The sequence below is a fragment of the Pinus tabuliformis genome, chromosome 6, assembly GCF_031772625.1.
Source record: "Pinus tabuliformis cultivar Carrire ecotype Pingquan chromosome 6, CPIR1, whole genome shotgun sequence".
Lineage (NCBI taxonomy): Eukaryota > Viridiplantae > Streptophyta > Pinopsida > Pinales > Pinaceae > Pinus > Pinus tabuliformis.
This window is the reverse complement of record NC_142292.1, coordinates 774,715,365-774,729,859: the sequence shown is the minus strand read 5'-3', so window position 1 is coordinate 774,729,859 and position 14,495 is coordinate 774,715,365. Positions and strand designations below refer to the sequence as shown.

Genomic DNA, 14,495 nt, shown 5'->3' with positions numbered 1-14,495 from the left:
CTTTCGAATCAGGAGATCCATGGAAAGTACCTTTAGAATAAAAAATAATCTTATATGGTGATGAAATGCCTTGTAGCCCTTTTGAGTTAGCCTATGAGGAAATTCATTCCTTTTCCAACTCATCAACATTTGAAGACAAACGAATGAATACGATTATTGATGAATGTTCCCATTTGTCATGCTTGGAACCAATCTCTATGTTTGATCCTTTTAACACAAATTTTTTAATGGATGAAGGGATTATGGAAGTTATGACCTTGGACAAAATGCCATGGAACGATACTCATCATTGCTCAACCTTCTTTCCATCCTTTTACAAAATTGAGAATAATTTCTCGTCTATGTTTTCATCTGGGACCCTTAGTGATCCTTAATGTCCAATATCCACCCTTTCTTCTAGTTCTGAATAGAATTTAGGGAACATATTGACAATGATACCCATAGATATCTTAGTGAAACCCGGGATAACTGAAAATATTCATATAGGAGCTTCTTGTTCTTTAGAATAGATTCAAACTTACAAAGCCCTATTTCAGGAATTCCACAACATCTTTTGCCTGGTCATACGAAGAAATGCCAGGAATCGACCCTAGCATAGTTGTACATGAAATAAAAACTTATATGTATGCTAAGCCTGTTATACAATGATTACGTCCTATACATCCATGAAAAGTTGCCGCTATCAAGGCTGAGGTTGAAAAATTGTTGAAAGCATGATTCATCTACCCCTTTCCTTTGATTGATTGGGCATCAAATATTATGCCCGTTAATAAAAAACAAGGAACTATTCAAGTGTGTGTTGATTACCGAGATATTAATAAAGCTTTTCCCAAGGACAATTATCCAACTTTGTATATCGACCAAATTGTCGATGACTGTGCTAGGAACATAATTTTTTTCTTCATGGATGGATTTTTTGGCTACAATCAGATAAACATACTCCCTCCTAATCAATATAAAACTGCATTTATATGCCCATGGGAAACTTTTTCTTATCGCAAACTCCCATTTGGCCTAAAAAATGTTGGCGCTACTTTTCAGCGAGCAATGTCTTATGCATTCCACGATATCAAGCATACTGTTTAGCCATATTTAGATGACCTACTGGCTCATTCAATGAAAAGGAAGGATCACCCTTTGCACTTAAAAGCAATTTTCATTAGGTGCATGCACTACAATATTCGCTTGAATCTACATAAATGTGTTTTTTGTGTGCAATCAAGTCGGCTTCTAGGTTTCATTGTTTCTAAAGAAGGCATTCGTGCCGACCCCCTGAAGGTAGAACAAATTCTAAATTTTCCTACTCCTCCTAGCCTGAATCAACTCCAAAGTTTGCAAGGGAAATCAAACTTTTCGCGTAGATTCATCCACAATTATGCTGAACTAACCCAAGGTTTTACTCAAATTTTGAAAAAGAGCATTCCATTCCTCTCGGATGAGCTTGGTGATAAAGATTTTGATGCATTAAAACATGCACTTACCAATGTGCCATTACTGCATCCACCCGATTATCATCGAGATTACTTTCTGTACTTAGCCATGTCCGATGCCACCATTGGCATGGTGTTAGTCCAAGAGGATGATTCTAGTAGCGAACATGTGATTTACTATTTGAGTAGAAGTCTCACTAAAATCGAGATTCAATACACACATGTGGAGAAGCTAGCCTTAGTAGCTATACAAGTTGTTCAACGATTCCGTCACTATATACTTCTCCGAAAAACAACTTTCATTGCATATTGCAACCCTATGGTGTACATTCTCACTAAACAATTTATAGGGGGAAAATACTCCAAGTGGATAGTTATCTTACAAGAGTTTTATTTGGAATTTGAAAAATCAAATAAAAAAAATCTTTGATCTTCGTCGAACTTGTTAGCGCTTGGAATTCACCTAGGCTGAGATAGACAAACTCTCAAGGCTACATCAAACCATTTCACCTCGTAGCTAGCCCTACGAGGTATGAGAAGGCTCTCTCGGGTCAGATTCGGTAGATCTTTCAATATGATTAGGCTGACCAATTAAGAATAAAGATTTTAGGCTAGTAAATTGATAGGGGGGTTTGATTTAATGATTTTGGGGTTTTTGGTGGCAATTGGTGGAAGTGCAATTCAGGGTGCGGGGATTGAGCACAGTTTTCGCAGGGGGATCTTAGGGGCAAGGTAGGAGTGAGTGTTGATGCCTTAATCTGAGATGGATGATCAGAGATGATAGAGGAGGAGCTAAAGAGGGCAAACACACATTTCGAATCCTCTCTAGACAGTAGAAAACATTAAAATTGAACAAACTAAAAAGCTGAGCATGCTAAAACATGAGTTCAAACTTTACCACTTCATCTGTCCAATTTAGAAGCATAAGAGAGATGTGAAACACATAAAAAAACTTACAAGAACATGTAGAGAACACACCATCAACACATCAATCCACAAGAATCCTCAAAGATGTCTGTAAAACCCTGGCTTTCCTTGCCTCAAATTGCAGAAATAGATGCACAATATACAATGAAGCTTCCTTACACAAGAGTCCAACCTCCAACCTTGAAAAATGAGTAAGAGAAGGCATAATATAGACCATCTAACTCCTTTCCCCACCTCTAGGGGTCGAGCTCAGCTTCCTAGGAGCAGTTTGAACTAATTCTAAACTAAGAACTAGAAAATAGGCAGCCAAACAACTTGCCTCTATTACTTAGCTAACTTATCCATGCATTAATTTTTCACTTTTTACATCAAAGAAGCTTCTAGAAGGGTAAAGAGAGATAAAATCTACCAAAGTGCCATGAAAATATTACATTTATCCTTCATCTACAAGTAAAAATAGTCAACCATAGTCAAAACAACGTTTTTTGACCAAAAAGGTCAATTCTGGCAAAGCTGGAACTTTTGGTCGCGCCCCCTGAAGTTTTGGTCGCGCACCTTCACAGCTGTTTTTGAGTGGGTTCCACTGGTCCAAATCAGGTGCAAGATGGCTCATTGGAAAGCTTGATCTGTCTACTTTCCATCCCAAGTGGAATTTCTGGATTTGGAGTTGATTTGACCCCTCAAAAATCAATTCTCCCAAGGTCACTTTCTGCAACTCAAAAAGTGGGCAGAAAGTCATTTTTTTGATGTATTTTGAGCTTTTGGAGGCTCAAATCTCAAAATCAGGCTTCTCCCAAGTATTGGTAATTTTTCTCTTTGCATGCCCTTTCCAAAAATGCCAAGTTTTCAAAATTCCGAGCAGTCCTCCAAAATGGTCTCACCCGGGGTGAGACCATTCCACGGGCAAAACCTGTAATTTTACCAAAAATTTCCAAAATGCTCCAAAATTCTCAAAATTTTCACATTTTGATGCTAGATCAAGGCTGATCAGTACCATGATGAGTGAGAGATGCCTCAGCCAAGATGCGGAGTGGGTTTGTCCTTTTCTTCCTCTTCCGGGCCTCAGACAGCTTCCTTTGGAGAATTTTCATTTTAGCCTTGCAAACATGTAACCACTATGATGACCACCTTTGCCACCCTTACGAGGCCTCTGCTGTGTCTCAACCTCTGTAGAAGAAGACCGGTCATCACCTTGCTCATTAGTCTCAGTGGTTGACATGGTGTTATTGAGCAAGGTGGAATAAACAAGTCAAGATGACCGCTGCCCTGCCTGCAAAATGCTGTGAAGTATGCTGTTTTCAAGGGGAAACATCATGAGGGAAATGTTAGGGGAGGGAATTTACATATAGGAAAGGGAAAAATATATACATAAACAGGGAATTCTGAAGAAAAACATCACATAATGCTAAACATGTCATTCCATCTTTCATCATTTGCAAATCAATACTTTATTTAGGGAAACTGTGTTTTTTAAGCATCAAGGGAAAGGACAATGAAAATCTTCATGATGGAGGGGAGGATGCCATGGGCATAGGGGGATAGGGCAGCATCACTTATGTACAAGTAATAGGCAACTCATTTCATTTTGCTTTTGCATGTCCTTGAGTAGCATACTCTGTTTTTTATAACTTTTGGAATGGCCATTTGATGCTTTGGGAAATAGGGAGTTAGGCTATTTGATTGCAAGAGGAAGGGAGAGGGGATTGCTGTGATTATGTTACAATGGAAGGGAGAGGGAATTGGTAACTTGGGAATTAGGGAAAAGAGAGGATATTAGGAATTAGGTTTAGGGGGACAATGAAACCCTTTTAATAATTACTGCCAACTAATTTTCGTAACAGCAATTCATTTAGGACAGTGGCAGCTTCATCATGCTTTTACCATGGGGAATTAGGGTTTCACTGGGTGCTTTGATCATAGGGAGGGGCATTCAATTTGCATAAGGAGTTTTGCATGAAGGGAAATGCAATTGAATTAGGGTTTTAATATAGGGAATAGATAGGGAAAAACAGTGTTCTAGGAAAGGGAGATGATACCATGTTACTGCAAACCCTAACCACAACAAGTCTGATTTCTTTGATGTCTATGCAAATGAAATTTTGTCATGACCTTATTGAGCTTTGAAGTCTTTGACATATACACAAGATGACCCTTTTCCTTTGTTTTTTCCGAGGCTATGCAAAATGGCAAATTTCACTGTTTTTACAATTTTTTGAGTGCATGCCTTGTCATCACTTTTTTATTTGTTTTTTATAATGTTTCTTTTCATTCTTTTGCTGTACATTTACATAGGCATTTTGCTGTGTTACTAGTGCTTAGGGTTTGATCATTATACATGGGGAAAAGGTAGGGTTTATAGGGTTTGAAAGGACTAGGGTTTGCAAATGATTTAGGGGTAGGATTTGTATAATTGACTTGCAAATGAGATCAATAAGTTTGACATGTTAACACATGTAATTTGTATGGGAAAATAAATGGAGGGATAAAGGAAAAATTGCCTTGAAAAATAACAAACTGTCACACGTATTGCTTGCAAAAAACAACTATCATTTAACCTATCTTTTTATGGATTTCTTGCATATAACCATGGCCATAATCTTCTTTTGCAACCCTAACACCATCACCAAACATGCGAAATAGGCATACCTTAACAATTTGAGAGAATTTGAGGGTGATTTTGGCGTTTGAGTGAGTTTTACGGCAGACAGAGTTTTTGGTCGCGCACGCTCTGAGAATGGTCGCGCTCCTCCGTTTGGTCGCGCCCGTGTTATTTAACACTGTGCGTTGGCCTCCGTTTGGTCGCGCCCACCCAGGTGGTCGCGCACACCTGTGGTTTGGTCGCGCACCAGTTTAACCCTTGTAATTTGCAGAAACTTGCCCGAATTGCCTCCTCTTGCCTCTAACACGAATTTTTGACTTTCATTTGCACAATAAGAGTGACTAGAGAGGGAAAATAGCTTTTATAGGTTCATTTTTAAAAAAAATTTAACTTTAGAACCCACTTTCTAATGTTTTGAACTTGCTTTTCTCTTTAACACTGTTTAGAGTCTTTTTGTCCTGAAATAAGCTCTTTGGATGCGTTTGACTCCGTTCTTTTTGCAGGTTGACCGCCTGATGGACTGTAGTGAAGGAACCAGGGTTGTTGCCGGCACTTTTACAAATTTTTGAAAATTTCTTTATTTTTACAAATTCCTCATGACCTTGGATTTAAAAACAGGGTTTTTTAAATCCAAGGCATAAAGTGAGCTGTAGCTGAAGAAAATGATAATGAAACATATGTACAAAATTCCTTCCGGCTTGCTGGGCACTTACTGACCATGACTCATTACCTTGAAATGATTTTGACTCAAAACCCTAGACCTAAGACCATGGGATCTCAAGACAAAAAATAAGAACAAGCATGACTCAATTACATTGTTGTATGACCTGATCCAGCAAAGCCAAGAAGGGAACAAAGACCAGCTCCTCCATTCAGTGTTATGGCATGCCTAGTGGGATGCAAAACTGACACTGATGAGACACCTATAACTGCATATGCAAAGAGTTATTGATCACTGATGGAGGGCTCAAGACCGACACTAACAGAACTATTGTGTGACTTTCCTCATATTGATATAGAAACTATAGTAGAAAATTCTTTTTTTGACGAATCTCTCTTTCTTATTAGTATGTCAGATCTGTGGTATGGAGATATCATTATATATCTCCAAACACAAATGTTTAGGCCTGAGTTATCCAAAACTGGTCGTGGTCGAATCCGATACCAATCCCAACGATACAATATTATTGGCAACACTCTTTACTGTCGTGGTGTCGATTCTATATTCCGACATTGTTTAAATCTTCAAGAGGCCGGATAAAGATTAAATGACTGCCACTCTGGATCATGCGGCAGTCACATGTCTGGGTATGCTACTGCCCAAAATATATTACGTGGTGGCTATTTTTGGTCGTCAATGTGTAAATATTGTATTACTATAGTCTACAAATTCCATAATTGCCAAATATATGATCGCAAAATGCGAGCACCTCTAGCTCCTCTTCACCCTATCATAGATGTCGGTCCTTTTGCCAAATGGGGCATCAACTTTGTCACTTGTAACCCTCACTCGGCCGGGGGGCATGGGTATATTATACTTGCAGTTAATTACTTTAAAGAAATGGGTCGAGGTGATGCCTACATATAGAGATGACGACGAAACTGCAACAATTTTCATTTTCAATCATGTGATTACTCGGTTTGGTGTCCCACAAGCTATTGTTACAGACCATGGTAGTCATTTTTGTAACTTTATGATGGTCAAACTATCCGCACAACTTGGCCTTCACCATGATAGATCTACTCTGTATTATCCACAAGCTAATGGTCAGGTAGAAGATGTCAATAAAGTTTTAACCAATATGATTAAATGGATAGTTGGTATGCATAAAGGAAACTGACACTCTGTGCTCTTTTCAACACCGTGGGATTACCGTACTACTACAAAAACATCAACCAATTTTACTCCTTTCCAACTTGTTTATGGTTTGGAAGCAGTGTTACCAATTGAATGTGAAATCCCATCCCTAAAACTATCCATCGAATGATTATCTGCTACCTCTGCAGACGAAGAACGCTTTGTACATTTAGCACATTTAGATGAAAATAGTCGTGATGTCGTATTGGCTAGCAAGTCTCACAAAAAACGTGTCAAAGCTCAGTTTGATCAAAACATTAATCCTCTTTCATATTCAAAACGTGATCTAGTTTTGGTTTATGATAAAGCTCATGATAAGTTAGGTGCAGGAAAGTTCGAACCCATGTGGAATGGCCCTTACATCATAAAATTCGTATTAGCTAAAGGCACCTATGATTTGGTTGATTATGATGGTATTCCTTTAGGAAAGCCCATAAATAGTCTTTACCTAAAGAAATATTATGCATAAAACCTTTTGGTGAAGATATGTACATTATTTACCATTTTTTTTAGGTATGTGTGACAGTTAATGTTTATTACATTTTCTACTACTTCTCCTTCTTATCTCATTGTTACACTTGATTTGCAGATGTCGACATTCTCTCAGACTTACATTGGCTTTGCCGATGGCACTAGTCGTAGTACTCGTAATTTATCTTCTGCAGTCTGGGTTATCTATTCACACAGTGATGAGCTAGTCTCTATTCATAGAATATGTCTTGATCAAACAACAAACAACATAGAGAAATATAACGCAGTCATTGAGCTATTAGTTGATGCCATCACATTTGGTATTCGACATTTGATCATTAGGTTATATTCATAGCTCGTGGTATTACATTTAAATGGTGTCTATATACAGTAAGAAGTCCAACCATGTTAAGAGTATTTTTACGAGTACGTATTTTGGAAATACAATTTGATTATATCGAATATCAACACATTCTAAGATATTTAAACACATTGATAGATGAATTGGCGAATCATGTGTTTTTTTTCCCCTGGGAAAAAGTCGTAATTTCTATTAATATAAAGAAATTACATTTTGTAGATGCCAAATGCATATTCATATGGAGGCTAAAATCAGATAAAATAAAACCATCTCATGGTGCATTGGTTAATATTTTTCAACAGCAGATGGCGGATTTCGGATGGGAGAAGGCACGCGAGGGTTTGGGTTAGGGTTTCAGGAACCCTCTGCAGTTTTCTGAGACCGCGCCGGACCTCCGTTCACCCGCTCAGCACATCTGCCGTTTACCTTCTACCGCCTAACGCCTCTCCATCGCTTTCGAGCTGGTTGACCTTTCGGGAGAACGAAGGGTTTCTGTGCCGCATCTCCCGGTTGACAACCCGCGACGGTTTCACTTACCTGCCCAGCTCGGTCCGTTTTTCCTGAGAACTGTCATTCTCTCCGGTTTTTACTACTATCTGAGGTGTCCGCCGTTCCGAGAAGCAGCTGGCGTCATGGAGGACCTCGAAGCTGTTGATTACTCTGAAGACCCGCTGGAGGGGGTATCCATCTGGCGCTCCTCCTTCTCCACATCAGAAGGTATGTACAGTTCTGGCCTCACCGAAAACTACACTTCGTATTCTCTTGGGGAACAGTCGCGGTCATATCCTGTGGTCCTCCCGGATGTACCTCCTACCTGGCCTGCGCTTTCAACCCCCCCCACTCTCCGGCAACCCTCGGTTTCGTTTCCGGCTGTTTGAACCCTAACCCTGGACTAGATACCTCGGCGTCTGGTACCATTTCCCGGCCGTTTTTACCCCCTTCGTTGCCCATTGTCTCGGCCGGTTTCACCAAGTCACACGGTCCTCCGTCGGGAAGCTTCACCACTGTTCCTCCGCTCTCTGGTCCCCCCCTGTTACTGGCGGCATCGAAAACCCTTCCTCCTCATACCCTAACCCTCCTCCCCCGATTGTTACTGCCCCTCCCCCGGGCCGGCCACATAACCTACCTCCCCCACTGGGCCCTAAAAAGAAGTACAGGTGTTTCAAATCCAAGGCGGACGACATCTTTCTCAGGCTAGAGGAGGACATACAGTGGGGTGAGACAATGGAATTTGCAGATAGGGTACTGGTTGGGCGTATCAGAGGTCGGAACTACTCGGCAGCACGTTTGAAGACCTGGGCAACTGAAGTTTGGGGTCAACATCTGGTGGACATCCCCTTCGTGCAAACTTTCATGAGGGGATGGTTCGCGTTGAGGTTCACTCATGCTGATCATACCAATTGGGTCTTGTCCTCTTATTGGCACTTTGAACATGCCCCGGTGCTCCTTAAGCGTTGGACTCCCTTATTCGACCCTGAGACAGAGCAGATTGGCATTGGGCCTGTTTGGATTCGACTCCCAGGCCTACCACTACAGTACTGGTTAGAAGACATCTTCAGGCGAATTGGCAACGCGATTGGCTGCTACATGGACTATGATAAGTCCTACCAGCACACAGGCATGATGGCTTACGCTCGGATTCTTCAATCTGGATACCAGGGGAGGACTACAAGAATTCATCACCATTCAATGGAGGGACACGACTCGCAAACAAATTATCGACTATGAAGGTATCCCATATCGTTGTCGTAGATGTCACAAAGTGGGACATCTATACAGGGATTGTCCACTCCTCTGGAAAAGCAGGGAAAATGTTCAGGAAGGGGAGTCCGAGCATCCCTTGGACCATCCTCCTCGGCAGAATACGGAGAAGAATCAAGAGGAGCAAGCAAAAGTCGATGGAGAACCCCAAGGTCCACCCGATAATGCCGAAGCTGCTAAAGAAACCTCAGCTTCTCTCCCACCTTCGCCAGCTCCAGTACACTCAGCGACTGAACAGGAGGACATCGCGACGACGGGTATGTTGTTTTCATCCCCCTCTCCTTTGCCTCCTGTATCTTGCATATCTGATGGCATTGCATCTCATCACATCATTTGCACGTCTCCACTATCGGCACATTTGACCTCTGTGGTTTTACATAAACCCCGGGGCCTAACCCCTCCATCCTCCCTCATTTTCTCCCTCCCGCTCCCTTCTCCCGCCACATCCCCTTGTCTGCCATCTCTGATATCATCCTCTCTCGCATCTCTCCCCATCCCATCCCCCCCGGTATCTCCCCGGTACTCTCTTCGATCCCGATCGAAGGACAGAGGGTTCGATGCCATTGGTCTGGACTCTGAAGCCGCCCCTGTCACTCATAAGAACTCTCGTGGCCGACCCTCTCGCATCACCAAAGCTAGACACACTGCTGACGAAGAAGTCGCCCTTGGGCGACAGCAAACCATTTTCAGGGCCCTTAGAGCGAAGAATGGCCCCCTCTTTCACCCTACATGAAGATCATATCCTTTAACTGCAGAGGGTTTGCTAGTTTGGCCAAAAAACTAGCACTCAGGAGATTGCTCATCTCGTCACAGTCGGATATTATATTTCTTCAAGAAACCCTCTGTTCAGCTGAACCTCTAATCCATACTCTCAACTCCTGGCTGCCCAATTGGACCTTTCATGCACTGGATGCGTCCGGGAGATCCGGAGGTTCAGCTATTGGGATTAATAACAAAGCAATGGAGATCAGAAATATTTGGGGAGGCAGAGGATTCATTGGATTAGACATATTTGCTCACTCCATTGAGATGGACATTCGCATCATCAATGTCTATGGCCCTTGTGCAGACAGAGCCAATTATTGGAGAACCTTACTGGAATCTGAACTTCTACAGGCAGATAACATTATACTTGGAGGCGACTTAAACTTTTCAATGGGTTTCTGTGAATCTTGGGGGCACTCGGCGCAGGTAGACTCCTTATCAGACACTATTTCCAATCTACTCGAGGATCATCAGTGGGTGGACATTCCTTCTGCCAGGTTACAGTATACTTGGACAAACAACCGCAGCGGAGAACAAAGCTTGGCCAGAAGACTTGACAGGTTCCTTATCAAGGAGTCACTACACAACAGACTTCCCCGCATACGTCAATGGGTTGGAACTAGTGGCATATCCGACCATCGACCAATTTTCTTGGAAATGGCCAACATTAATCATAAGATCAAGAGCCCCTTCAAATTTAATTCCTCTTGGTTAAAGGACCCTTCATACATACAGTTGGTAACTAACTATTGGCAGACCAACCCTATTATGGAAAATGAGGGTCATACAGAAGGCTTCATAAGGAAATTATCTGAACTTAAGAGGATCTCTAAAAACTGGGCACATCAGAAGCGTATCCGTGATGACAATACTCTGAGGGAGGCTGAAAGGGTCATCGCTACGCATGAGGACACATCAGATGGCACCTTCCCCACTCCTGAGAGCAAAGAACATTACTCCTCCCTCATCGCGAAGCGCTCACATATTCTGAAGGAAAGAGAAGAAAGTTGGAGGCTTAGGAGTAGGGCAATATGGCTCACCGAGGGAGATGATAACACGAAGTTTTATCATAAATTTTCCAATGGGCGCAAAACCATCAATACTATTTGGGAATTGCGGGATGAGCGGGGGCAGACAGTTTCATCTCAGAAGAATCTGGCCAGGCTAGCAACAGAGCACTTCAGAGGTATATACAAAGCTCCTAGAGATGTAAACATCATGGAGATCATGAGGGTGGCTGAACATTTCCCCAGGTTTGTACTACAAGAAGACTCAGAAGATCTACTGAAGGAAGTAACTATGGAAGAATTGGAGGCAACTATAAAATGGTTTAAAAAAGATAAAAGCCCAGGTCCAGATGGGTGGACCATCGAGTTTTACATTGCTTTTTTTGAAATCCTGGGGAATGACCTCCTCAAGATTGTGGAGAACTGCAGAAGGAGTGGCAGAATATCCTCAGCCATCAAATCCACTTTCATAGCTCTTATCCCTAAATCGAACAATCCTGTCTCTTTCAATGATTTCTGACCCATATCCCTCTGTAATTGCCTATACAAGATCATTGCTAAGATCATAGCCAATCGCCTGAAGCCTATTCTTTCTCGTCATATATCTCCAGAGCAATTTGCCTTCCTTCATCACAGACAGATTCACGAAGCTATTGCTACAGCACAAGAACTCATGCATTCAATGCAGCTCAAAAAGCAGAAAGGAATGATTCTAAAGGTGGATCTATCCAAGGCGTTCGATAGAACAAACTGGCTCTACATCAGACTACTGTTGACTCATCTTGGCTTTCCCTATGATTATATCAAATGGATAATGAGCTGTATAACTGATGTATCTTACAGTGTGCTTCTCAATGGCGAAGCTACATCCTTTTTCATTTCGGAGAGGGGCCTCAGACAGGGATGCCCTCTCTCGCCCCTGCTATTCTTACTTATTATGGAAGGATTAAGTAGGATTATTACATCTGCTCGAGATAGAAATCAGCTGACAGGCATTAAAATCGCTGAATTTTTTTATCTCACTCATCTATTATTTGTTGATGATATTTTGATATTCTTAAATGGCAGTATTGGGGACACCACAACTCTTCAGAACTTAATCATTCTTTTTCAACAAGCTACAGGAATGATGATAAATGACAGTAAATCCACGATTACTACTGTCGGATGCACTCAACATGAGTTCACCTTCGCAACACAGCGCTTCCCATTCACCTCTTTGAACTTGACAGAAGGCATAAAATACCTGGGATTTAGACTAAAACCTCTCGGTTACAGGATTGCGGACTAGACTTGGCTCATTGCGAAAGTGGAAAAAAGACTACAGGTATGGTATCATAAATATCTCTCTCGGGCAGGCAGATTGATTCTCATTAAAGCAGTAATTGAAGCCACTCCAGTCTACTGGATGACCTTGGCCTGGATACCTAAAGGTATTTTGAGTAGATTACAAAGTATATGTTGTAGATTTCTATGGAAAGGACACCAACCGGGGAAGCTATTTGCCTGGGTTAAATGGGACACCATTGCAAAACCCAAAAGTTGGGGAGGGTGGGGCATAAAGAGGCTTGATTTATTTTCCAGAGCATTAGCGGCCAAGCTCGGTTGGCAACTCCTCACCACAAACAGTCTCTGGTCCCGAGTTGCACAAGTGAAATACATCAAGCCATTGCATCTAATGGACTGGTTCCGTCAGCAGCATGAATCAAGACATAACATATCTAATATCTGGAAAGCGGTTATCGGCTCACTACCACTTCTGCGTGAAGGAATTACATGGCGCATCAAGGAAGGCAATGTTGTTCGAATCGGTTTGGACCCATGGGTTGGCTGTGGCAATGCCCATAGATTATCTGCAGGCCTTTTAAGATACCTACACAACAGAGGAGTAACACACATCAAGCACATCGGCGACAACGACAATTCTTCCTTTCTTCAGCAGGCATGGGTATCAGCATGAGATTTGGAGATACCTATTCAGTGGCATCACGAATGGCAGGATTACATGGATGCCCTCACCCAGGCACATATCAGACTCATAGATGGACCAGATGAGATAATCTGGGCCTTTGCAAAACACGGAGTATACACCCCGAGACAAGGTTATATAAGGCTCATGGAATCTTACAAGCCACAGGACATCCTCCCAACCTGGAAAACGCTCTGGAAGCTCAAGGCAGCTCCTCATACACGCTTATTGATGTGGAACATTCTCTTCGACAAGATCCCTACCGGGACCAATCTAATGAAGAGATCATTTTATGGTCCCTTCTGGTGCCACTTGTGCCGCAAGGAAGAAGAAAGTACAGAGCATCTTTTTTTAAATTGCAATACAGCTAAGGAATTTTGGCAATCCATCACCTCTCACTATCCTAACTTAAAAAACTGGCAAGGGCACAATCTCATGGATGCTTGGAACATTTGGTGTCAAAATCACTCAGGGAAATTCATTAACATGCCACTGCTTGTATGCTGGGCATTATGGATTGCGCGTAACCAGGCCATCTTCAATTTAAAGACCCCCCATTGGCCTGTCATAATACACCACACGATCGCCGATTTTGATTTGCTACCCGAAGTGGAAACCAGTGCCCCCACCCGCACCATCAGACCTGAAATCATAGACAAATCTAAGCCCTGGGCATATTTTGATGGCTCTGCACAGGAAGCAGGCTGTGGGGGTGGCGCCATCCTTTACCTCAATGAAACGCACTGCTACAAGATCCAAATTAACCTAGGCAGAGGCACCAATAACTTTGTTGAACTGTGCACAACAAAACATATTATTCACTTTGCATTACAAAAACAGTGCAGACACCTGCAACTTTATGGAGATTCTAAAATTGTTTGCAACTGGCTGAATGATGCATCAAATTGCTATGCATTTTCATTGAGGCATATATTAGATGAAGCTAAAAGACTGATTACATCTTTTGAATCATTTGTCTGTCAACACATTTACACGGAACAAAACTCAGATGCAGATCAACTATCCAAAGAGGCAGCGCACAAACAAGGAAATGACTGGTTGATACAGGAGGAGATAGACGGAACTTTCTACCAGCATTATCATACACTTTTTGATGATCCTATAGAAAATGGGCTATAAGGCCCACATATAAGCAAGCTCTGTTTTTTTTTGTATCATCATGTATATATATCCACTGCTTGGACATGAGTAACAACTCTCTTTTTGGTAACGTACAATTTTTTGTTGCTCTCTGCGTAGAGCAGGACTTAATTTTGATCTACAACTAGTACAGACTTTGTGGACTCCCCGCGTGGAGACATTACAGACAATCCTTACGATCTATAG

The 14,495-nt window shown here is 41.9% G+C and overlaps 1 protein-coding gene across 1 annotated transcript; it reads left to right on the top strand.

Annotated features, from left to right (window-relative positions):
- Positions 1-13,184: 13,184 nt before the first annotated feature.
- On the top strand, positions 13,185-14,288 carry LOC149261016 (uncharacterized). Its single transcript, XM_089367215.1, has one exon. The coding sequence runs from the start codon at positions 13,185-13,187 to the stop codon at positions 14,286-14,288; it is 1,104 nt and encodes a 367-aa protein (XP_089223341.1).
- The last annotated feature ends 207 nt before the right edge of the window (positions 14,289-14,495 follow it).